Raw genomic sequence first — 26,483 nt, 5'->3', positions numbered from 1 at the left:
CACAGAGGTTAATTAAACAAGGCTTCTAGCCACAAGGCCTTTTACAATTAGAGAGGCAAGAGAGGCCTCCCTGAGGGTAAAGCCTCCAGAAACACCAAGGGGGGGGGGGGGGGGGGGAGAGAGAGAGAGAGAGAGAGAGAGAGAGAGAGAGAGAGAGAGAGAGAGAGAGAGAGAGAGAGCGCGCGCGCGCGCGAGAGCCTCCCTCCCGGAGGAGGCCAACATGATCCTAGCCACCAGAGGCTGACACACTGACTTGTCAGGTAATCAGGGGGAGAGGAAGCAGGATCAGCCTGTGCGTGCTCAGCCTGGACGGAGCGGCTGCCTTCGACGTTCACAGAACAGCCAGAACAGAACAGCCCCCTTTTTTCCCTAGCCTGTGTGGCTTAGACCTTCAAGAAGGATTGAAGCGGGGGCCACACATTTCTATTCTGGGGAGCAAAAATCCCTCTCGCTTCCCTGGCATGCCCTCCTCTCGTGAACGTCTCCCTGCTGGGCTCTCATTTGTCTTTCTTTGTCTTTCTCCCTCTAGCCTGCCGACTGACGTCCTGACGGTGGTGTTCAAAGCCGGAGCACAAACCGAGGCGGGCTGGACGTTCCTGTTGGAGAAGTACGGCTCTTTAGAATCAGAAGCCGAGCGGAACAAAGTCCTCGAAGCTCTCGCCAGCACGGAGGACGTCCGGAAGCTTCACTGGTAGGAAGTCACCAGAGCACGTGGATCTGGCCCGCCTCGCGTAGGCTTCCTTTACATGCGGAGCTCTTTTGTGGCTGGGCCGGGCGAGCCGTCTCGCTCGCTCCCAGGAGGCTCAGCTTTAGGGGGGCTTTAGATACGGGTTTAGATTTGCCGGTGTCTGTCCTCTACCGGGAGAAATTTATTCTTTTGAGGTTGAAGCCTGCCTTGTTCAGGCTTCTTTTTGTAAAAAAAGCGTGAGGCGACCCATTCTTGCTCTGTGGGAGGTGTTTCCTCCTTCGTGTCGGTGGAGAACAGGGCGGGAGGGAGGCAGAGAAAGGGCAGAGCATTTGGAGGTCTAGGCCGGGAGCTGCAGATGACCAGGGGAGGAGTCCTGGACCCGGAGCCAGGAAAGCTTGGCACGAGCAGCCTCGGGACCTGGGAAATGCCATTTTAATTTCTGTGGGCCTTAGTTTCTTCATCCATAAAATATGGATGATACTATATACTCTATACCCCACAGGCTGGTGAAAGGGGGGAAACCATCTGTGCCAGGCGCTCTTATCTCATTTGGTCCTCACAACAGTCCTGGAAGGAAGGTGCTATAATTATTCAGTTGAGGAAACTGAGGAATGGAGGTTAAGTGACTTGCTCAGGCTCACACAGGGGATCGTGTTTGAGACCAGATTTGAATTCAGGTTTTCCTGCACCAGGCCAGCCCTCCTTTGTCAGGTGTAAACTGGCTTAAGAATGTGAGTTTTTGTTACTGAGGAACAGGACTATGGGAATGGAAAAGGGAGGACAGAAGAGGGGAGATGGGAGGATACCAAAGACAGATTTTTCCTATCTCATAATTTTGCTTGTACCCTCCATCTTAGAACCAATAATGTCTATTGCTTCCAAGGCAAAGAAGCCATAAGGCCTGGGCAGTGGGGGTTTAGTGACTGGCCAGGGTCACACAGGTTTGTAGGACTTAAATTAATACCAGCAACTCCAAGGCAAAACTGTTTCAGGTCAGCAGCAGCTTGAGAAACCAGTTCCAATCCAAGGCCAGATTGGAACCCAGGACCTCCAGTCTGTAGGCCTGGCTCTCCATCTATTGAGCCACCTAATTGTACACTTCCCCTACCTCCTACCCCTAGTAATATCCTTAAGGATATTACAAGTCATCCCTCTAGACCAGTGATGGGCAAACTACAGCCCGTGGGCCAGATGGACCCCCTGAAATGTTCTATCCCCCCGTGAAACATTATTCCTAAACTGAAGAATACAAATACAATGAAACTTCGAAAGAGTTGCCTTAGAAACAGTCTGACAGATGAGCATTTCCTTTCCATTGGCCCCCTCTTTAAAAAGTTTGCCCATCACTGCTCTAGACCCATCCAGTGTGCAAAGACTCCTTGGGTTGAGCTGATACACAGAGACCCACAAAACTTTTTTTTTTAATTTAAGGTGTCAACTTTGACACTAAGGAGATTAGGAAATGACAGTTTTGCTTTGTTTTGTTTTGAACCTAAATCCATTTGAATCTGAGCATTATTTGACCACCAGGAGTATTATCTATATTCCTTCATCTGTAAATTGTACAACAATAGCCTTTTCTCTAGGCAAAGCCTCATAGGCACAAAGGCAGAAGGAACACTGATATACTAGATTTTATTCCATCTACTCTCAAAGGACCAAGAATAGGGGTGGTAAGAGAATGAAAAGAGAGGCTTGTTGGCTGAGGTCAAATAGTTTATTGAATTTGATTAGGCAGCCTTTGTACTCCTAAACACAAATGTGTTTAAACAGATCTGGCAGCTCCTGGGTCCTCAGATATTTCATTTGTTTACAGTTCAGCAAGGACTGTCCTAGACACTGTATCCCAATCCAGACTATATCGAAGAACCAGTCAAGGATCTAAATTCTCTACCTTGGACCAATGGTGATCCAGCAGTAGAGCACCAGGTCTGCAGTAAGGAAGATTCATTGCCTCAAAATCTGTCCTCAGAACCCTTCCTAGCTGTAGGACCCTGGGCCAGTCACTTAATCCCTGTTGGCCTCAGTTTCCTCATCTGTAAAATGAGCTAGAGAAGGAAATGGCAAGCCAATACAGTGTCTCTGCCAACAAAACCCCAAAACAGGGTCACAAAGAGTCAGACACTACTGAAATAAATGAGCAAAAGTGTTCACAGTAAGGATAACACTTTTTCAGAGGGTCTCTGTGGGTCAGGTTAAGGGAATCAGGAGCCAGGAAAATTAAAGTGCCAAATCTAAAATACAGGGAGAAGGAATTTTAAGGACTAGTTTAAGTTAATAGCTATGAAGAAGTCAGATCCTTATAGACTAGTAAAAATTTGTCATGAATTAATTGGTGGTTTGGAAGCCTAGTTTCTAGATCAAGCTCTACATTCTGTTATGCCTGAAGAATTTATTTTCCATTGTTCCAAATTCAGATATAGCCATTTGCCAATATCTTGGTGTAAGAGTGCTTATCTGGTTGATTTTATCCTATGAACATTTTAAACTAAAGGCAGCTTTAATTCCGATGGTCCATTACAGGCTAAATAATTTAATTTGTGTTTTTCTCTTGAGTTAAAAGCAATTACTGGGAGACTTTGGTCACTAAGCCTAACTTAGACTTGAGAATTGTTGGCTCAGTAAGAAGAAGCTTAACCATGAATTATTGAAGGAGGCTAAATCTGCTTTGTTTCTTAGGTTATTGAGAGCTAGTCTTGATGGAGATGTCTTCCGAGCACAAAAGCTGCCCATCATCATTAAAACTGTCGGCCGAAGTTTTGCTGGACATTTATTGGCATGGGATTTTGTCAAAGAGAATTGGAATAGGCTTGTACAGAAGTAAGTGGTTCAAAGAAGTATTAACTTGGAAGAGTAGTTACTGTTATTACTGTGTATTTACATTGATTGTTTGGTATATAAAAAAAGGTGCCTAGTTGTTTAGAGTTTCTGCAGGGGCTGAAATTTAGTTTTATGGATGAATCAAAAGTGTTTCAATGGCAACACTTTTGATCTGTAACACTTATTTTATTAAAATATTGCATCTTTTTAAGTATGAAATAATTATTGTTTTTCTTCCAGTTATTAACCTTAGATACTTGATTTCATTTCCAAGATTGCAGGTGGAATGCCTATAGACCAATTAAATGGCTTTGTAATGCTGCTGTGCATGTTGGAAAAACAGCTTTGGTGCTTTCCTACAGTAAACAAATGATTTAAGAATCCTCTACCCTGCTCCATGGCACAACAATATGTTATGTGTTTTTGAAAGCTGCAAGTAGATTTTTTTTTGTAGAGGTATAGGATGTGTTGATTCAGTGGATTTACATATTATCAAGATCTCTCTGTTTTAATGAAGTTTAAACATGTCTCTCTGACCTCTTGGAGGTGGGAATTCCATATCTTTGGCATCCACACGGAATAAGGATATTTTCAGGTACTTAATAATAATGCTTTGGGAGCACTTTTTCCCCCCACTTATTTTTATTATGTTTCTATTTCCCTGCCAGGTTCCATTTAGGATCCTATACCATTCAGAGCATTGTTGCTGGCACAACTCATCTGTTTTCAACAAAGACACATTTATCTGAGGTTAGTGATATAAAATACTAGGAGATTGAGTAACTCACTCCCACTGAGGTGGATCAGTATGGTTCAGATATTGTTTTGCCCACATGGCCATTAAAATCCCTTTTTGTTTTGTCATCAGAGATCCTGAAATTGAATTCCATGGTGGGTGGTTGTTTAGTATTAAGTGCCTTTTGTGTACCAGGCCCTATGCCAAGTACCAGGGATACATAGACAAAGTGAAACATTGCCTTTCCTCAAGGAACTTCCAGTCCATTGGGGCAAGAAAGAGGACCATAAATAAAAACAAAATACATATCAAATAATTTCTGTAGGGAAGGTATAGGTATAATATAATGATATACATTAAATTATATTAATATTATGAAAACCAAATCATTATTAAAAACAAATGTAAAATACTTTATTAAAACATGATAAAATATAATAGTAATATTATTTAATTATACATCGTGTTATGTAATATATAATGTGTTGTCATATTGCCCAAAGTTCATATTATTTGACTTTTGAAGGCCCTTATTGCCTTTCCCATACTTCTCTGAAATTAATTATATTCTAAATTAATAACACTTTGAAGGCGGACAGGAGGACCTAGATTCAAATCTGGCCACAGACACTTCTTACTTATATAACCCTGGGCAAATCATTTAACCCCCATTGCCTAGCCTTAGAGCCTATATACGGTACTGATTCTAAGAGAAGAGAAGATTTTGTTTTTGTTTGTTTTTTTTTAACTGAGCCAAATATTATAATTTTAAATGAACTTATGTATAGGAAATTCAGTTTTTTCCTAAATGAATTTTGGCTTCCATGAAGATAATTTCCCTTTTTTCTTTTACTTAAAAAAAAAGGTGAGGAAAAAAAAGATTTTACTACATCCATTTAGAAATATTTGAGATGATAGCACTCAGGCAGTACCTCAGATTTTTTCCATCTTCTACTCCTCTGCTCGTTACTACTATTGCGTGTCCTTATGCAAGAGCAATTCATTGGTGTGATTTTACTTCTTTTTTAAAACATGACTGTGTGAACCCTCCAGGTACAGTTGTTCTTCGAAGCCCAGTCAGAGGCGACCTCACGACTCCGTTGTGTCCAGGAGGCCATTCAGATCATCCAACTGAATATCCAGTGGATGGAGAAGAACCTTAAACACCTGCCTCTCTGGCTGTAGAGTACAGGATGTCACCTCTTTGTGTTTGCCATGCAGAAAGTTTGTGAAATGTTGATCTGTTGTTGCTTTTGCAAAAGCCAGGATGAAGCCAGGTATCACTGCTATGTTGTTTGCACTAGTAGGTCACCTCGTGAGTGAGCTCAGGGCACATCCCCTTTGTATTTTATCTGTGTTCCCTGGAGCACCCGTGGGCAGGACGTAGGCCACTGATTACAGAACTGTTCACTGATGTCCACCAAACATCTACAGAAAATTTTAAATGAAAACCCTACAAATGGAGAGGGATGGGGATGGGACACTCCATTCTGAAACTGGTCTGGGTTTTTGACTTTGGAAAAGCATTGACTGTCAAATAAGAGAAGAGCTCCTGGGTAAGCTTCTTTGCCAAGTTCTAGTTTAGCAGTGTCCCTCATGCCAAGCCACTGGCCGCTTCATGTTCAGAATGTGAGGCCGAGTAAAACCTCAGAGAGTCTACTAGTGAAGCCAGATAAGCAAAACATACAGCTCTAGAGAATTAAAGGCAAGTGTTATGTTGGTTTTGGCTTCAAATTGTGAGTATCCAACTCTTTTAAAAAAAATTCATTCTAAATAGGATGTGTAGGATACAAATTGGATTTATGTGTGTATTTTTGGTCTACTGAGTAGCCAGGTGCTACAGATATTAAAAATATCTCTTATCTATGAAAGCCAAATATCAGGAAAGAGTAAGTTGTTGGGTCTATTTGGATTTTGTATATATGTGTGTGTATCTGTATGTTCATATATTTGGATGTATGTGTGTGTATTTACTTTTGGATGGCCCCTAAAACATTGCCATAGGAAATTGCTCCAGGTTGGGTCAGATGTTAACTTGTAGTTACTTTTTCTTTAGCTACTGATTTTTCCACATATCTCCCTCCTTCTTCTAGGAAAACAACAGCAACACAAAACAAAACCAGTCCCATATACTCCAATATCAGCCCAGGCCACTCCTTAACCTTTGAGTTTAGGGACATATCACCAGATGTTGTATCTTCTGTTCTGATAGCACTGATGTCTCCTTTTTTTTTCCCCATTTGCCTTGATTGCAATATGAGTTAAGGAAATTTTCTCACGAGATTGTCCTCACTTGATGTATTTTCATTTGACATGATGAAGAAGTATCTTGGGCTGTCATTTTAATTCAGGACATTTTAGAAACTGAAATATCTCTCATGTGATATAACCTATTTGTACCTGAAAGGAGGATAATGTGAAAAGGCAGTTAATTAAATGCATTAAAGAAATAGTTGACTTTGATTTTTTTTCCTGGTTTTAGAAGCAATATATAATTTAAAACATCATTTTCTGTTATTTTGGTTGAAGTTAACAATTAGTTTTAAGAAACAGTAAGGAAAAACCCTCCATCCCCAAGCCTGTTGTGAACTGTGGCATTCTGACTCTTCTTGGGAGGCTAAGAAGGCTGTTCCTGAATAATTTGGAGAAGACAGATGCTGTCCCAGATTATTGTGTTTCTCAAATTCTTAGGAGAAAAGATTCTTTCTCCAAATTCTTGTTTCTTTCACACTTTGCTTTAAAACAATTTCTGTAAAACTATATTCCTTTGCGTGCACTTTAAAACATTGTGCATAGTTGAACAATAGGAAAGGGTACATTTTTCATTCAATAGGATAAAGTTAGATAATCATATATTTTAAGTTATATGTGACGTCATGCATGAAACCATATTTTATTTTGTGTAAGATATTTTTATATGGAACTTAAAAGTAAAGCAAATTACATGGTAACTTTTTTTAAAAAAGGAAATGATAATCCATTCTTTTTTTCCCAGTGCAATTTCTTTCCCCTTATTTCTCTCCATTAATTACAGATTAGAAAACATAAAACCCTGACAATCAAAGTAATATACCAGGGTGCCATGTTGAAACTGTTAGGAATTTAGGAATTTTGCATACTTTTATGCTTAGAAAAACTAATGACAAATTAATTGATAAACTATCACGAGTCTAAATTCAGAAATGGGAAGAAAAACAGTTAAACTTTAGAGGATTTTTTTTACCTTTTGAATTAATGAAATATTTTACATTTCCCTTTGATATTAAATTTGGTTCTTGATATTTCTCAAATTTAGAAACAAATATGCTTCAAATATATTTGTCCTTTGTTGTACTACATATATGTAATACATTTGAAATCTCTAGGGTATTTTTTTCTTTTGAAATTTGTTCTTTTTACCTTTGGCACTATAAATCAAACCAAATACTCTCTTCTGAGCATTATGGAAGACGAGGTTTCTCTTGATCCATTGCTGACCTCTTTCTCAAATAATCCTTACTTCTATGCCTCAGTTTTGTAGCCATTGAGCTAAATACTTGATAAAGTGTTATGTTTATTCTGATCCCATGCAAATGACAGCTGTTTTTGAAACTAACCTGAAACCTAGGGATTCAAGATTAAAATACAGTGGAAACTGTATGTACAGAATATCATTTTTTGGAAAGTCTTTTCAGCCTCTAAATCTTTGTTATCTCACCTAAGACACTGGGAGAGTGAGGTCCATTAGATGGAAGCACAGGAACCAAAGCATGCTTTTGCATAACATCGCATATTTATGACTGAAAATTAAATGCCTTTTCAACAGATGTATGCCTTGTATAAGTAGAGGTTGGACACATAAAATACAGAATAGAGAATGGTAGAAGGAAATTCATTCATTTTGAAACAGTGGAGCTTAAAAGGTGGTAGAAGCAAAAAATATGTTGCCCAAAATGTGTTATTTTTCAATATACAAGTGATTGGATATTTTAGTCTGCAAGTATTTTGAAACTTCTCATAAGCTAGTGCCTTTTTACATCTTGTTTAGCTTATTTATAAGCCATTTTTTAAAGCTACTGTGATGTTTGGCCATTGTCGGAGAGCTTCGTATATTCCATGAATTGTGATAATTCTATCCATCACAAATTCCAACCTTCACTCATTTTTTTTCCAAATGGTAATTTATTTCTATTTTTGAAAATAAGGAGAATAAAATGAGAACAATTTTCACAATTTTGTTTCCACAAATTGACCGGTTTTAGAATTGGATTGACAAACAGGATCTGCATTTTGAAAGCATTGAAAGTAATATAAAACAATCTCAAGGCGGTAAATATTGTGAGTTGAATCAGTCAAGTAACACAAGCATTTATTAAGCATTTATGGTGCAAATAGCCTGCTAAGAATAGGAATCATGAGTAAGATTTTAAAAGCACCAAGCCTAGAATTATGAAGATCTGTAACCTGTAGCCAAACTATTGCACATTCAAAGCACTTAAGCAGATATATTTTTCATGTGAGTATCGCAGAATTATGTCCACTTTAGAATATAAATTATTGAAAAAAATTTTGGAGGACATATAATTTTTAAGGAGCTATTTGAGCTAGATTTTTATAGTTCTCCTGAGAATTGAAATCAGTTGCACTGTGTCTCCCTCCTTCCTCCTAACCCCAGATGCTTTTATTTCCTCCTGGGATATATTATGTATGGTGTGTGTATTGTTTTTTTCCCCAAACACCCATAGACAAGCATGTTAGACATGCCTCCATAATTTAATTTTGCTATTTTTTCAGTCTTTTTTTCATGTAATAGTTAATCTTTTAACAGTTAATGTACATGATTATGTTTATCTAATGTCTACTAATGTACTGGCAACTTCCAGTACACCTGTTTTATTATTAGCAGCCTTGGAATCTCACTAGTTCCCTTGCTTCAAGCTGAATCCTTGCCATTTGGCTTAATGTTGCATCAATGTGGTGGCCTTGCTAATGGTAGCAGATGTGTAGCTAATGAAATGAGTGACTGTTTAGAAGGAAAAAAGGAGCTTTTGTTACAAATCAGTTATGGAAAGAAATCTTATCCATTTTTACTTGTGATGAATAAAAAAAATCTATTGAAAATCTCAGCAAAGCAAATTTTTAGAAGTTGTGTGTATTTAGGTGGGCACAGTAAAAGAAAGATCAAAGGGGATTAACCTCCCAGTAATATAAAAAATAAGCTGTATGATAAGGTCCCATAAAATAACGACATTGGCTGTTTTACAAGGTCTCACTTAAAGATTATAAAAATGCAACCCTCCTGAGATTTGTTAGGTAGGACATCTGTCCAGAGAATGCAATTTTAATTGCTTCAGCGACATGTGATATGCACTTAATGAGTAAGGTTGGTCAATCAGTAATATTTTCTAAGCACCTACTATGTGCCAGGCACTGTGCTAAGCTATAGAGTTGCCCAAAGAGGCGAAAGACAGAACCTCTTTTTAGGTTGCTCCCAGGCTAAGGGGGAAGCCGACATATAAGCAAGTGTGTATGAACAAGCTCTGTGCAGGATAAATTGGAGAGAAACAAGAGAGGGAAGGTACTGGCATTAAAGGGAATCAGGAGAGGCTTCTTATCAAAGGTATAATTTTAGCTGGGACTTCAGGGGATCCAGGAGACAGATAAGGAGGGTCATGAAAGACATGATAGACAAGCAGGCAGGGGATGGAGAGTCTGGTGTGATGATCTGCAGGGAGACTAGTATCAATGGACTGCATTGTATTGGGGCGGGGGGGGTGGGTAGAGACTTTGAATGCCAGAGTATTTTATGTATGTTCTTGGAGGTGAGAGAGAGCCACTGAACTTTATTCAGTGGGTGGTCAGACCTGCAGTGAATGGAGGATGGACTGGAATGTCCAGCTCTAAGGTGATGAAGGTCATTGCCCCAGGGTATGACACATTGGATGATGTTTTCAAATCCATGTGAAATGCATAAATGGATAGAAGGTTCTCAAAACTGTCACATCAAATGTGCTGTTGGTGTTTTTTTTCCCTCCCTGTGTCTTTGTGCTAGGGATTTCACCCATGTCCCCTACACCCAACCTGTGTCCCCATTTTGTCAACTTGTTTTTCATTAGATAGAATATTCCTTTTTCTGATTTAATTTTTGTTGATACCTATCTTAGAAGATGTTATCTTTTATTGCACTCTGAAACATAAAATAAGGCTGCCTCATTAACTGTACATTTTTGTATGCTTTTCATGTAGCCAGACCTGTATGTTAGCATTCTGGTATCACATTTCACAGTTGCTTCATCTGCCACATGGTAAATGTTACTGTTCCACATTTGGCTGTATCAAAGGAAATGAATGTGTAAACGTTTTAATAGCATCTTAACATAATTTGTTTTTACTGCTATTTATTAAGATCCTACTCAGTCCTAAAGGTTTGTATTACTTTATTTTTTCCCCGCAGTGGGCATGGACTTCAGGAATGCCATATGATGTAGGGGAAAGTTGCAAACAAGTGTTATTTACCATATTAAATTCTCAGGTTATATTGTTGAAAAATTAGTTTATACTTTGCTGTTACTTAAACCTGCTGCTGTAGTCGAAATAAAGGAGTTTGTACATGATCATAAATAAGGGAGAAAGGGCACCTTTTTTGAGTTAGTCATGGTAGTAATTTCATAAATTCTATATGGTTCTCAATCTAAAATATTTGCTTCAAAAAGAATCAAGGTTTGGTCTGATTGGATAAAATGCTCCAGAAGTTGCACTGAGTGAAATAAACCATCAGTAAAATATATAATATATATGTGTGTGTATGTATATATGAGAATATATTAGAACGATAACACAAATGGAGCATTTGCATCAACTTTTTAAACTCACATTGAGAGATAACAAAATCCTTTAAGTCTTAGTCCAACTAAGTCTCAATAAAGCCAAGTACTATCGCTATCAGGAAAAGTAGCTTTTGAGTACTTTGGGAATTAATAATTTAGACACTTGTAAAGGAATAACACTTTTGTATTTTAATTCCTTTAGAAGTATACAGTACAAATCTTGTGACTATGCTTTGGCTGGTAAAATTCTAAGCTTGTATCTTAATTTGCTTTTAGTTAGAAGAATTTTGAAAATAGGTTGTATATATGATATACTGTATATGCAAATATGTTTAGTTTTACTTGTAAAGTGTGTGGGGGGGGAAAGCTTATTTTCTTTACACTTCTGATAAATTGTTTTGCATATAACCAGCACTGACTGAAAGGCATGTGTAACTGCATACACTGTTGCTTTTTTGTGAAATGAAAATAAATATTTAAATACAAGAATTGTCTGGACCATTTGTTTGGATGAGAAATTTTACATTTCTGGAGAAAAGGCATCTATCTGTATACGAGTAAATTTTAAATTCTTCTAGTGCAGGAATCATTACTACTCGTTCCTTTTTCATTTTAAACTCTTGCCTTTTGCCTTAGAAGTAATACTTAGTATCAGTTCCAGGACAGAAGAAAGGTAAGGGCTGGGCAATGGAGTTTAAGGGTCTTGCCCAGGGTCACACAGCTAGGGAGTGGTGGAGATCGGATTTGAATCTAGGACTTAGGTCTCTTGGCCTGGCACTCAATCCACTGAGCCACTAGCTGCCCACTGCTTTTTCCTTTTATAAGTATTCTACTTTCAGATACACTGAACATAAAATCCTGTGCCTGGTTCACAGAGGATGTTCAAATTAATATTAACATATTAAAAAAAAACTTGAGGATAATAACTGATTTCTTTTGCATCTGAATAAAGGAAAACAAACTCTTTCTCCCATCTAAATAAAACTTTATTTATTTATTTTTTTTTTACACCCTTGTACTTCGGTGTATTGTCTCATAGGTGGAAGATTGGTAAGGGTGGGCAATGGGGGTCAAGTGACTTGCCCAGGGTCACACAGCTGGGAAGTGGCTGAGCCCGGGTTTGAACCTAGGACCTCCTGTCTCTAGGCCTGGCTCTCACTCCACTGCCCACCCAGCTGCCCCATAAAACTTTATTTTAAAGGAAGAAAAAAAAATGGAGCTCTCCCCTCTTGAAATTAACTCAAACCCACCCTGAATTTTCTCAGATTCAAAGGTCTTTCTTGGCAAGGGATTGGTCCTTATATAGACCAATCCTGTACCCGCAAGTAGGGGGCATATCCCCTCCCTAGCACAGAATTGGTCCAATTCAAAACTAATCCCATGCCAGGAAGTAAGGGGAAGGGGCCCCAGCCACAACGTTTTAAAACCCTCACATCTGAGTCACAGGATCTTAGAACCAAAAAGATCTTAAAGATTGTCTAGTGCAGCCCTTCCCCTTGTCTGTAGAGAGTTGCCGTAACAACACCACTAAATCATGGTTGGCTAACCGGTCCTTTGATAATGACCCTGATAATGATAAGGACCCAGTCATTTAGATGGAAAAGATTGCCTTCTTGGGCCACAGTTATTTATTAAGCCCTTAGTATGTACCAGGCATTGCTTTAATCACTAGGGATACAAATACAGTTTTTTTTAAAGCCCCTGCTTTCAAGGAGCTTATCTTCTTGTGGAGAATAACAATAACAACAACTAAAAGGGAGTCAAAAAGTTGGGTGTGGGTAGTGGGTATCTGCAAAGGCCTGGTGTCAAAATCTGGAAAGTCAGAGCATCTACAGAGTTTTGAGGATCAAATGAGGTAATATTTGAAAAAAATACTTGGCACAGTGCCTGTCCCTGTGGGATTACACAAATGTTTATGCTCTTCTCTTCCCCCAATGTAGACACTGTATAAATGTATTACCTTCCCTTTTCCCTGGAATTTAGAGGGCTTGGGAAAGGTTCTTTGTAGAAGACCATTTTAGTTGGCCCTCGAAGGAGTCAGAAATGAGAGAGATCCTTCCAGATCTGAGGACCTCCAGTGAAAATGCCCAGAGCCAAGAGATGATCAAGGAGCAACAAGGAGTCCATGTTGCTGGTTGGAAGAGTCCTTTGGAATTGGGGGAGGCAGAGGGTGGGTTATGTGTAAGAAGCCTAGAAAAGTGGCAGGGGGGAGAATGAAGCATGACCATGGAGGGCCTGAACCCAAAATGGAGCTCTTGGAAAGATGCCACTAATGTGAAGGGGGAGAGAAGGGCAGCCATGACTGAAGGCACCAAGCAAAAAGGGAAGTCCCAAGATGAGAAGGCAGCTAAGATTCACCAGAAAAAGCCAGAGAAAAGCACATTAGAAGAGGAATGGATCACATGGAGGAGTGGTGAGTGCCTTCAGCTTGTCCACAAGCCTAGTTCAAAAGCCCTCTCATTACCATGGTGGTGCTACAGCCAGACAGCATCTCTTGTCTTCTCCCTCAGAGGCCTAAAGTAGAATTGGTTTTTTTATGGCAGAAGAGTTGTATATACTCTTTTCCATAGATTGGTCTATATAATTCTGATTAACAACCAATCAATCAATAAACATTAAGCACCTATTAGATGCCAGGCATTGTCTTAAATCCCAGGAACACAAAAAGACAACATATTCCCTGCCCTCAAAGAGCATTCAGTGGTAAATTTACTGTAACTTCAAAGGACCCTCCGTATCCTTTGTAGTACTAGGATTAAATGAAAAATAAAACAAATATTGCTTCTAATTAGGGCATCTGTAGCTGGAGTTGGAGGTGTTTTGTTGCTTGGATATTTTTGTTCAAATTTGATCTATACTAGACGTGTATCCAGGAAACAACAGTAATGGCCTTAACCCTTTAAAGTTTTCAGGGTCTTTTGACAAACATTTCATTTGGGACTTGGAACAATTTTATGGGTTAAGAAGAGAAAAGAAGTAGGATTTGCATTTTAGGATACCATACCTGAACTTCAGAAGGTAAAGTGATTTACTCAGGAGCAGACAATCATCCACAGGGTGAACACTGAATCCCAGTTTTTTTATTCCTAGCTGAGGATTTTCTTTATTATCCTAAACTGACTCTAGATCATAAAGATTCTCTATCTTCATCATTTAATGCATTTAATTAATTAATTGATTAATTAGTTTAGAGTATTTTCCCATGGTTACATGATTCATGTTCTTTCTCTTCCCTCCTCCCACCCCTTTCCAGTAGCCAATAAGCGATTCCACTGGGTTTTACATGTGTCATTGACCAAGACCTATTTCCACATTATTAATATTTGTAATAGAGTGATCATTTAGAGTCAACATCCCCAATCACATCCCCATCGACCCATGTGATGAAGGAAATGTTTTTCTTCAATGCATTTTAGCCATAAGGATTTACTTATAATTTGCACTTTATATTCCTAATTCAGATGTCCTCTAATTTATAATCACCACCAGGTGGCATTGCTGTCTAGATGGCTTACCTTATAATTGATGAGGGTTGGGACTGGAGAGTTCCCACTTCATTCTCCCAACACCAGAGTGAGTTGTGAGGAAATGCTATATTTTCTGGTTCTTTAAAAGCTAGCTACCTTTTCATTTGTACTTTAAATCTTCCATGGCTCCCCAGCTCTCCTACCTTCTCAACTGAGAACTTTGCCTCATTTTTTACTGAAAAAAATTGGGGACATTCACCTAGCTCCTTCTCTTTTCTCCCTTCTCATACCACCCACATGCCTTCTGTGATTGTTGCTTCCTTCTCATGTCTCATGTGGAGAGGTGGTTCTTCTTGCCAAAGCTAGCCCTTCTTTATGCACAGGAAATACTCCTCCATCCCATTCTTCCTACTGGCTTCCTTGCTATTCCTTGGACAAGTTACTTCATCTCTCAGCTCTAGGCTTTTCCCGTCTCTGATGTCCATTGTCTGGAAAGAAAGATTTCTCTCCTCAACTCTTCCTGGATTCTCTGGCTTCAAGTTTCATCTTAAACCTCGCTTTTTCCAGGAAGCCTTTTCCAATTCCTCCTAATGCTAGTACGTTCTCTCTGTGGATTATTTCTATTTTCTCCTGTATAAATCTAGCGTGTACATTGTTATTTGCAACTTGCTTTCCCTATTAGATTGTAAACTCCTCAAGGTCAGGACCTGTTGGGTTCCCTCTTCCTCCTTTCTCTGTATCCCCTGTTCTTAGCACAGTGTCTAGTACAGAGTAGGTGCATGGTCAATGTTTACTGACTGACTAGCTGACCATGTCTAACCTCATTTGTGGGTGATGGTGTCAGTCTTTCAAGGCTAAGGTGTTGGCAGTGTGGATTTATCTATTATAGACTCGGTTTAACTCCAACCTAACAGTAGCAATTCCTCTTCCCCTTCTGTTTCAGTGAGTTTCCCTGAGTGAAACAAACTACTAGTAAAAGATATAATGTGTATACATATATATATGCATATATATGAATATATATAATGATATATAATGGTCATTGTCCTAGACCACAATTTGATGGTGATAGAATACTACTGTGCTGTATTAAATGATGAACAGAATGATTTCAGAAATAACTGGAAAAACCTACGTGAGCTGATGCAGAGTGAAATAAGCAGAACCAGGAGAACATTATACACAGTAACAGCAATACTGTGGGATGATCAACTGTGAAAGATTTAGCTACTCTCAGCAATACAATGATCCAGGACAATTCTGAGGGACTAATGACAAAGAATGTTCTCCACCTCCAGAGAAAGAACTGTGGGAGTCAGAATGCAGATCAAACATACTATTTTTCACTTGTTTATTTAGGTTTATATTTTGAGGTTTTGGTTTTTATAAAAAATTACTCATTAACAAATATGAACAATTAAAAAAGAATATGCATAATGATAAATATGAATTGAACATTTGCATTAACATAATAACAATAATTGCAAAAATTTATGTAGCACCTACTATGTGCCAGGTACTGTTCTAATCACTTTACAAATATGTCCTTTGATTCTCAAAACAACCCTAAGAGGCAGGTGCCATTATTATCCCCATTTTACAGATGAGGAAAATTGAGGCAAAAAAGGGTTAAGTGACTTGCCCAAGATAACAGCTAGAAAATGTCTGAGACTAGCTTTGAACTCAGGTCTTCCCTACTCCAAACCCAAGTATTCTCTCCACTGTGCCACCTAAGTATCCCCTTAAAAAAAATCACAATTGAATAGCATAAAGCAGTCAATCACATAAGCATTATTTAACTGTACATAGCCTTTTTATCCCTACTCCATGCAAAAGAAAAAAAATTAAATACAAATGCAGTCTCACACACTTCAATTTGTCCTAGGATCTGGGCTTAGTCCAAAAAAAGGAGTTACAAGATCAGAGAAAAATGAAGATTAACATATCATTACATTTGTTACTTTAAATCTTTAAAGTTCCGTAATCTTGTCTTTAAAATTTTAGATCACAACTCTAATGGGTCTGATGTGTGTATGTGTGTGTATGTGAAAGAGAGAGAGAGAAAGAGAGAATATTTCCATCAAGTTTCTCTAATAAAGGTCTCATTTCTTTTTTTATTTAAATTTTTTATTTTATTTTTTGAAATATTTTCCATGTTTTCATGTTTTCTTTCCCTCCCTTCTTCCTTCCCCTCTCCCAGAACCAGCAAGCAATTCCACTGGGTTGTACAAATTTTATCATTTGATACCTATTTCCACATTATTCATTTTTATAAAGGTCTCATTTCTAAGACATAGGGAGTCAATTCTAACTCATAAGAATGAAAGCCATTCCTTGATTGATAAATAGCCAGTGGATACAATCAGATTTCATATAGACATATAAAAATAATCTCCACATCATAAATAACCAGAAAAATGTAAATTTAAAACAACTCTGGTATTCCATATCACACTAATCAGATTAGTAGAGCTTACAAAAAAGGAAAATGACACACACTGGACGGACTGTGGTAAAACAGGTACTTTTGGCAGAGCTATGAACTGTTCTTATTTCGAACTTATTGTAGAAAAGTTTGAATTTTGTCCCCAAATTACTAACATGTACCTACTCTTTTATTTATCATTTCCACTATTAGATCTGTAGGTCCAAAGAGATCAAAGAAAGAGAAAAGAGACCCACATGTTTGAAAATATAGTAGGGTGTTTTTTGGGCAAACAATTAAAAACTAAGGGGATGTCCATTAATTGAGGAATGGCTGAACATATTATGGTACATAAATTATGCCTTAAGAAATTATTGTTATTATTTTAAACCCTTACCTTCTGCTACCCAGCTGCCCTCTGCCCTAAGAAATTATTAAGGAGATTGTTTCAGAGAAAACTGGGCAGACTTCCTTGAACTTATACAAAATGAAGTGAGCAGAATAAAAACAATTTATACAATAATAAGAATATTGTAAAAGACATACAATTTTGAGAGATTTGAGAACTCTGATCAATGTGATGACCAGACATGTTTCCAGAGGACTCATGATGAAACATGCTTCCCACCTCTGCACAGAGAAGTGAAGAACTTAGATATATTTTTCTAGAAATGACCAATGCAGGAACTTGTTTTACTTGGCAAAACACGATTGTTAAAACGATTTTGTTTATCTTTCTTTTTCAGTGGAGAGGGAAGAAAGAGGTTCAAAAGAAAGAAGATGAATTCTTGATAATTAAAAATAATATAATTTTAGAAAGATAGCACAGAACTTTCTTTTTTTTCCCTTAAATAAACCCTTACCTTCTGTCTTTGGATTGTGATGATTAGATTAAGTCTACACTGCCCATCTTTAGATTTAATCACCAAAGGTGAGAGTACCTCCAATCTTGGGAGGTCCTAACCCATGTTTGCTGGAGTGAGTGACGAATCAGAATCAACTGACCCACCCCCTGGGTGGTCTATGAGAATCATCTATTGTGATTGGACATGCAGATTAGGAGGGAGGCACAGGAAGTGATGAATAAGTGACCCTTTTAAAAAGAGAAGGTCCTCAGTCAGCTGAGGTCTTTGGTGGAAGAGGGTGTCTGGTGATGGGCTTCTGGTTTTGTGAAGGCTATTTGAGGGAGCTTTGCTGGTTCATGATGGAGACTGTTCCACATGGTGAGTTTAAAGAATGAATCTTCCTGAACTTCTATTAAGAACCTTCTTTCATAGACTCTGTGAATGAAGTTTGCTCCATTCACCTCCGGGCCTCAGGCCCTTTAACCCTCTGCTGAGGGTTGAGATCTACCTGGATTAATTAGTGGGATAGATTCTTATTTCTGTACTTCCTCTCTTCTCATGTAAATAAACTTCCATAAAAGTCCATTTTGATTTGAGATTATTCTTAATTGAGGATTGATAATAGTTCAATCCTCTGGCGACCATCTTTTAATATATTGAACCCATAAAACCCCTTTTTTCACCCTTACAAAATTGATATGAAATATTGGTTCTGAGGCAAAAGAGTAGTAAGCGTTAGACAGTCGAGTTAAGTGACTTTCCCAGGGTCACATAAATCCTAAGTATCTGAGGTTAGATTGGAATCCAGGACCTCCCATCTCACCTAACTCTCTATCCACTGAGCAATCTAGTTACTCTGTATACCAAACCTTTCTTGATCTCCTTAGTTATTAGCAACCCTTTTCTTCTTGAATTTACTTTGGATTATTACTTTGTATTTTCTTGTGTATATGCTATATCCTCTTAATAGTACGTAAGCTCCTTGAGGTCAGAGACAATTTTCTTTTTTGCCTTTGTTTTCTTAGTACCTATCACAGCCTCTCACACACCAGGCACTCAAAGAATATTTGTTAAAAGAAGAATTTCTTCTTTGCTTTCAGGGTACAATACACACACGTACACATACAGAGAATAGATTTACTTTCTTCATTACATTTTGCTTAGGTTAATATTAAAATTGTCTTGTATTCAAAGACCATGACTGACTTCTGATGAAGAAGCTAGAGAACTGAAAGACATTTTCCCTTGACTAATACACAGGTTGGTTAAAAAGACATTCATTGACTGTTGGGGTGAGTAGGGGCTGCTGCTTCTAGGAGAATACTGCCTGGGTTTTACAAGCACAGGATCCACGGTGACAGCTGGAGCATATGGGTTCTTGCCGAGTAGGAGATGAGGGGATAGAGTAGGAGGCTCTGCGCTCTCAGCCTCCTAGGGCTACAGCCTGCTTCAATCACAGCACAACAGCCTTTGGAGGTTTTCTCACGGTGGCCCGAGGCAGCTTTGGTCTGATATTCATTTGTGAATTCCCCAGCCAGAATTCTTCCTCTTCACATTTGTTCCTGCTGTGGAATGTGAGAAGTGGAGGGCTCATACCAGATGTTGCACAATTGACCCGCTGGGGCTGAAAGCCTGGGTCACCAGTGAGGCAGCGGGTCTGCCTTAACTCACCACGTCAGGATTGTCATTAGTGGAAAGGGACAAGATCTCCAGCGTTCATCTACTTTTGAATTTGTGGTTAGATGAATTGACTGGAGTTATAATAGTGATTTAATATCAAAGTATTCCAATGAGACCAGGCACTTATTAAGGAGCCTGCTTCAAGTTAGACTTTAAAAGGGAAGAAAGGTACCTACGTTAGAAAGGGAGGAATTCAAGGAGGAAGAACAGGATGGAAAAACTAACCGAATGAAATGTTCCAAGGACTGTGGGTTCCCTATTATTATCTAAGCGGTTTGATCACTTGGACAGGAAATACATGTCTAATCTAGAAGTAACACTTTAATAGGACTCATAAAGGTTGTCAATCTGCCCTGCTCTCATAATCATTGCAGTTTGCCCAGGTTCAGTTCTGCAGAGGTCTATCTCTTATGAAAAACATTTCTTTCTCCTTTCTCACCCTCATTAAACTTCTCATCTAATATCCTAACAAAGGATAGTTTTACTTTTGTTTTATTATGTAGATTTCAGAAAATGGTGGAGAAAATGTTAACAATGCAGATTACATTTAAAAGTGTGCATTGTACGTTTCTTTTTGCTGAGAGCAGATTGTTAAACATTTATCAGCATAGCCCTACTTAGGAGTGATATGAGAGCAGGACAGCTGGGTGCCTCAGTGGATTGAGAACCAGGTTTATAGACAAGAGGTCCTAGGTTCAAATCTGGCCTCCGACACTTCCCAGCTGTGTGAACCTGGGCAAGTCACTTAACCGCCATTGCCTAGCCCTTACCACTCTTCTGCCTTGGAACAAATACACAGTATTGCTTCTAAGACAAAAGGTGAGAGATTTTGTTTCGTTTTTTTTTTTTTTTTAAGGAGTGATATGAGATGTATCTAAATATTCGAAGGGAAATGCAAATTTGTCTTTTGGAAGAAAGCTGAGACTTTATTTCAGAGGATCAACTAGTATGTGGAAGTTGTAGAAATGCCGATTTCCATTCTGTTTAAGGAAAAACTTTTCTAATAATTAGAACTATCAAAAAAGTAGGATTGGCTTTCTCAAGGAAATAATGGATTCCCATTTACTGGAGTATTGTAAAATTAAAGTTAATATCCAATAATTCCAAGTATTGTATTTTATAAGATTTATTAATAATCACTTGAAGTAGAAGAAATAAAAGGACAAAAGTAAAAGCCAGAGTAAAGCCAGCTTCCCCAGCCACGATCAGGGGAAAAGAGAAAGAGGGTGGAAGTATACTCACAACTTTATCTCCAAAATGTAAGGACATAATGTAAGAAGGAAGATGGGATGCTGGGAAAGAGAGTCCCTCAGGGACTTCTCACTGTTCCTTCTCACATTATATACTTACGTTTTAGAGATAAAGTTGTAAATGTAGTTCTGTCCTCTCTCTTTTTCCCTGATCACAGCTGGGGAAGCTGGCTTTACTCAGGCTTGTACTTTTGTCCTTTTATTTCTTCTACTTCAAGTGATTATTAACACATCTTATAAAATATAATACTTGGAGTTATCGGATATTAATTTTAATTTTACATTTTGAAAGATTCATTGTCAAGAATGTTCCAGAGAGGATTCCTGCTCAGGAATGGGAAGGACAATATGACTTCTGATGAGCCTTTCATTTTTTTAGTCTATGACTCCAAATCTGGTACTCTTTCCATTAGCCCATTCTGCATCTATCTCTAGGTTAGAGATGCTAGGATTGGGGTCAAGATTCACAGAATCAGGGAGCCAGGATAGTGGGATAAGGCAGGAATTCCCAGCACTCTCCCAAATTCACCTCCAAATAATTATTTTAAAAGACTCAAAATGAATTCTGGAATGGTAAAACCAACAAAAAGATGGAGTGAAACAATTTTCTACTCATGACAGCTTAGAAGTTCAGTAGGAAAGGTCTATTTCTGACAGGTAAGAGGGGAATGCAATTCAGAACAGGCAATAGCAGACCTGGCCCCAACAAGCCAGCAGTGAAGCTGCTTATATAGCCTATAGCCAGATACCATATACCCTGACACAGCCCTGCAGGTGCACACCCCATAGACACCCAAGCCCACATGGCTCTGTGCCCTCAGCCCAAAATGTGGGAAAGTGCCTCCTCCCCAACAAGACCAGAACCCAACTTTAGCATAAAGGTAAAAGTCACAAAATAGGCAGGAAAAATGAGCAAAAACAAAAAAGAACACCATCATAAAAAGTTCTTATGGTGACATGGAAGATCAATAGAAGTAAAGATTGGATGAGATTTTTAGGAACACAATCCAGAAGTATCAAAAACTAACCTTTGGTCCTATTATGGGCATACCATACTACCATGTTCAGCCTGAAATGAGTTAAAATATAATTAGAAAATATTTAACAAAATAAATATAATAAACTATAGATAATATTAATATGTAGTTGTAGAAGTCAATATGCAGGGTCCAGGGAATCTTAATATGTGATTTAGTGACCCTGCCTCTTTGAGTTTGACACCACTGATCTAATCATAATCTGATTTTGTAAAATAAATAACCCAGGCTCCAAGAGGTCAAGTGACTTTGGTCGACCAAATTACATGGCCCATTAGTATCTGAGCTAGAAGTAGTCCCAAACTATTTAGGCTCCCAGTCTAGTGACCTTTTCATCCCACTGTGCTGCTTCAAAGTTGCCCACTTTGAAGTAGGTTGAGTAGGTAGATAGGCACAGTCTGGAAGAGTCTTGACCTTGCCCTTTTTCAGGCAGGAAGTCAAAAATGAGGACAGCACAGAATCTCTCATCTTTATGGTGACACTTAGTGATAACTCCTAGCATTGAGGGAGTAGCTCTGTTTTAGACAAGTACTAAATGCAAGCACTTTCAAGTACAGGGCAATTTAAAAATTATCATTTACATAATCAGTCTGGTTTGAATCCTCAAAGTTTATCATCTACCTCATATACTCTTACTATATATACTTCCTTTCTTATTTTTCTTAAAATTAAAAAGGATCTCAGGTAACACATATTTCAAAACACATGAAAAAATAATTCCTTGCAATTTTCCTGAATTTGGGTATTGATTTAAAGGTACAATTTAAAAAGAAATTAATGATCAGAGTTTTGCTATCACCTCAGGACTATAGTGATATCTAAACAATAATATTTTAAAAAATAACATTTAATATTTCCCCAATTACACATAAAAACAAATGTTAACCTTCATTTGAGAAAAAAAAGAGTTCCAAATTCTCTCCCTTCCCAACCTCCCTTCCTGCCTCCTCCCACCACACCTCCTCCCTGAGGTAATCCCATATAGATTTTACATATGTAATGATGTAAAAAGTTTTTCCATATTAGTCATTTTGTGAAAGAGATCTAAAAAAAAAAAAAAAGAAGAAAGTGAAATATAGTATGTTTTGGTCTGCATTCAGACTTTGTCAGTTCTTTCTCTGAAGGCAGATGGCATTTTTCATCATGAATCTCTGGGATTGTCTTGGATTACTGTATTGCTGAAGATAACTAAGTCATTTGCAATTGTTCATCAAAAAGTATTACTGTGGGGGGCAGTTGGGTAGCTCAATGGATTGAGAGTAAGGCCTAGACATGGGAGGTCCTAAGTTCAAATTTGACCTCAGACACTTCCTAGCTGTGTGACCCTGGACAAGTCACTTAGTTAACTCCAGGAGTGGGGAGGGAAGAAGGAAGGGGGGAGGGAACATGAAACACGTAACCATAGAAAAAATTTTAATTTAATTAAAAAAAAATATTGCTATCACTGTGTGCAATGTTCTTCTAGTTCTACTCACTTTACTTTGCATCAGTTCGTGTAAACTTTTCCAGATTTTTCCAAAATCATCTTGCTCATCATTTCTTATGGCACAGTAGTATTCCATTACACACATATACCATAACTCATTCAGCCATTCCTCATTTGATGGATGTCTCTTTGTTTTCTAGTTCTTTGCCATCACAAAAAGAACAGCTATAAATATTTTTGAACAAATAGGTCTTTTTCTCTTCTTTAATAACTGTAATGCAAAAGTTGCAAGAGGGTTTTTTGCTCTTGCAGGGGGCCAACTGAAAACTTCTGGCAGTTGAACCTTAGAATTCTGAGAGAAAGTTCAGTTGGTCCCTGACGCTTGAACAGAATGGAAGGATCAAACAGACCTCTATTTTGGCTTTCAGTTTGCTTTGGCCTGTGTTTGTCTTTAGACAATTTGAACCTAGCTAATTTCTCTGGGCCTCTCCCTGACCTTCTCCATATTATTTCCCTGTTTCCCTGCCTATTTCCCGGGGCTCTGGGAGGCAGGGTGGCTTTTGGGTTTTTAGTGAAAAGACTTTGTGGGTTTAGTTTGCCCCAACAGGCAAGTAGGACATCCTCGAATTTTAGTATACCCTCTACCTTAAAAGCAGCCAAATCTTCCCAGGCTGAGAGAGCAGGTTTTCTCTCAGACTAACCAATTCCTGAGACCCTCCTCCATCTTCAGTTTCTCCCTAGCAGTTGTCAGAAACCCCAATCCCCTCTCTCCTTCCAGACCACCCTGAAACATTAATAAACCCTTGGTTACCTAATCAAACCCTCTGGAGAATCTTTGTGTTGAAGAATTAGGCAAGGGTGAAGGGGAAGGAATTTTTTTTTATTTCCTGAGGGAAACTGGAGGCATCCATCTTGGGAGGAAGTAGTTGCCCAACACTTCCTCCTGAATCCCTTCAGTTTCACTGACAGGGAGGAGCCTTGTGATTCCTCCTTTGAGGACTTGCAAAACTGACAAGAAAGCCCTCAAGTCAGATTCAAACCACTTCTGTCTGGCCCTATTCCTTGTGTCTGTAAAAGTACCTTTCCTGTCTGAAGGGTTTAGCCTGTTTCTCCTCAGTATCCTCTGTCTCTAGCCTGAGTGTCTAGTCTTCTGTGTCAGCTGCCTCTCCTGAATACCTCACCTGTACCCTTACCATCTAAATACCACCTTGTCCATTCCTCCCTAGACTTAGTCTTCCCTTCCATTCCTATCCTATTACCTCAATTACCTTTACCCCTCTGTCACTCAGCAAGGGAAGAAGATCACCCCCTTTTTACTCCATTATATAACAAATAGTATATATGATATTAGATGAGACAAACTGTTGGAAAATATTCACATAAGTAAGCAATGACAAACTGAAGAAATTTTATACTGATGCCAAATAGCATTTTTCTTAGGACTTTTTTTTCTTATACTTAGGACATAAATTCAAAACTCTTGTGACCTAAGAATATGTGCTTTCAAATCCTATAATTGAATATGATGTGAGAATGATTTTGTCAGCCACTTAGCTCTGAGGGGTCATCTTCTAGTTAAACACTTTGGCAAGTTTCTCACTAAGAAATGTGCCAATAAAGTCCTAAGGGAGAGGCTTGGAGAAGAATGGGTGAAAACTGATTTTTTTTTCCTACTCTTCCCCAAATAGCTATGTTTTTTTCTTTCTAATTCATTCATTCAAGAGGTTTTTCCTTTTTCTCTTCTGATAGCTCTCATCTTGGAGATCTTATATCAGAGAATAAAGTTCTTTATTTTTCACAGTGCCTTATTATTACTCAGTAAATGTTCTGATTTCCCCCTTTTTTTTTTAACAAAAAATGAATGAAAGAAAAAAAATCCTGAAATGTCTTCATTTTTTTCATTTATTTTTTAACCTGGAAAGGCCTTATAATTTATACATAAGTAAAGACTTCAGAGATTATCTAAGTGTGGCAGCCCCTTTAGGGATATTCCTTGTCCCCACATCTCACACTCCGACAGAGTCTCCCCATGGTTATGACTATCTCCACTTCCAGGTAATTTTGGAGGTAAGGCACTGGCATCTGGGAGGGAAGAGAAAAGACATTTGAGCTAAGCTTTGAATGAAACTAGAGATTCTCTGAAGCAGAGATAAAGAAGGAGTGTATTCCAGGCATAGACAATAGTTTGTTTCAAGGCAGGAAAGAAGGCAGTGGAATGTTGTATGTGAGACACAGCAAGAAAGCTGAAAGTAAATTCAGTTTGGCTGAACCAGAAAGTGCTTGAAGGAGAGTAATATATGAGGATAGAAATGTAGTTTGGGGCCAGATTATAAAGAACTTTAAATGCCAGGGTTTATTCTAGAGGTAATGAGTAGCTCTTGGAGTTTATTGAGCATGGGAACAACACATTCAGGTCTGTGGTCTGGAATATTTCTTTGTAATGTTCCTTTGGCAGTTGTGTGAAGGACTGGGAGCTTTTGAAAGGTTTTCCACAGGGAAGTCACAAGATGAGAGCAGGGTTTCAGAAACTCTTACCTGGCAGTATCATATAGAACAAACATCCTCCTTGAAAGGAGAACAGCAGTCAGGTTGAACAGTTAAGGCTATTTCAGTAGTATAAGTGTGATAGGATTAGGTAAAATAAATAATAACCTTAATTTATCATTTATTGATCCAAAGGAAAGACTAAAAAGTATATTTGTGTATTTTTAATTAAATCCATAGTCATTATTCTTCGAAGAGAACTAGACTGAATCAGAACTGTTACTACTATCAAAAGCATTCAAATTTCTAACATAAAATCACCATGTTCTAAGAAATATTTCTTACCCTTTCCCTTAAGCTTCTCTATTTTACTACTCCTCAAACAAAATCACCCTGATCCCTTTAATTATTTATTACAGATACATTTAGGCTAAAATGTTCCACAAACCTGCCAAGTAGCTGTAAACAGTCAAAGGAACATAGAAATAATACCTAGTTGATTAGTATGGGACTGCCTTTCAGATAAGATATATGGGTTACTTAGATTTACAATTATGAGAAAACTTCTTATATCACATAACCTAAGTGCTCGGCTAAGGGGATTCAGATTCCCAGTCACATAGAACTAGGTTCAAACAATGCTCAATTTCCACGTTCACTGCCTTTCTTAGAGACTGTGCAGAAAAGAGCAAAATTTGACTGAAAGTTATCCTGGGGTGTTTAATATATCATTAATATCCATTTACATTGAAGTTTGCTACACACACACACACACACACACACACACACACAAAATGGTCAAACAGTGAATCCTGAATA

The 26,483-nt window shown here is 38.2% G+C and overlaps 1 protein-coding gene across 1 annotated transcript in view; it reads left to right on the top strand.

Annotated features, from left to right (window-relative positions):
- LOC123236302 (leucyl and cystinyl aminopeptidase) overlaps nt 1–5,891 on the top strand; it is a 55,906-nt gene extending 50,015 nt beyond the window's left edge. The window contains exons 14-17 of the mRNA XM_044662611.1: nt 530–691; nt 3,368–3,508; nt 4,177–4,258; nt 5,298–5,891. Of these exons, the coding sequence (XP_044518546.1) occupies nt 530–691; nt 3,368–3,508; nt 4,177–4,258; nt 5,298–5,429 (517 nt within the window). The 3' untranslated portion in view covers nt 5,430–5,891. The remainder of the gene's footprint in view (nt 1–529; nt 692–3,367; nt 3,509–4,176; nt 4,259–5,297) is intronic.
- Nucleotides 5,892–26,483: the final 20,592 nt, after the last annotated feature.

This window comes from Gracilinanus agilis, chromosome 1 (genome assembly GCF_016433145.1).
Source record: "Gracilinanus agilis isolate LMUSP501 chromosome 1, AgileGrace, whole genome shotgun sequence".
In the NCBI taxonomy this organism is placed as follows: Eukaryota; Metazoa; Chordata; class Mammalia; order Didelphimorphia; family Didelphidae; genus Gracilinanus; species Gracilinanus agilis.
The sequence above is the reverse complement of the archived record's forward strand: the minus strand, read 5'-3'. Positions and strand labels throughout refer to the sequence as shown.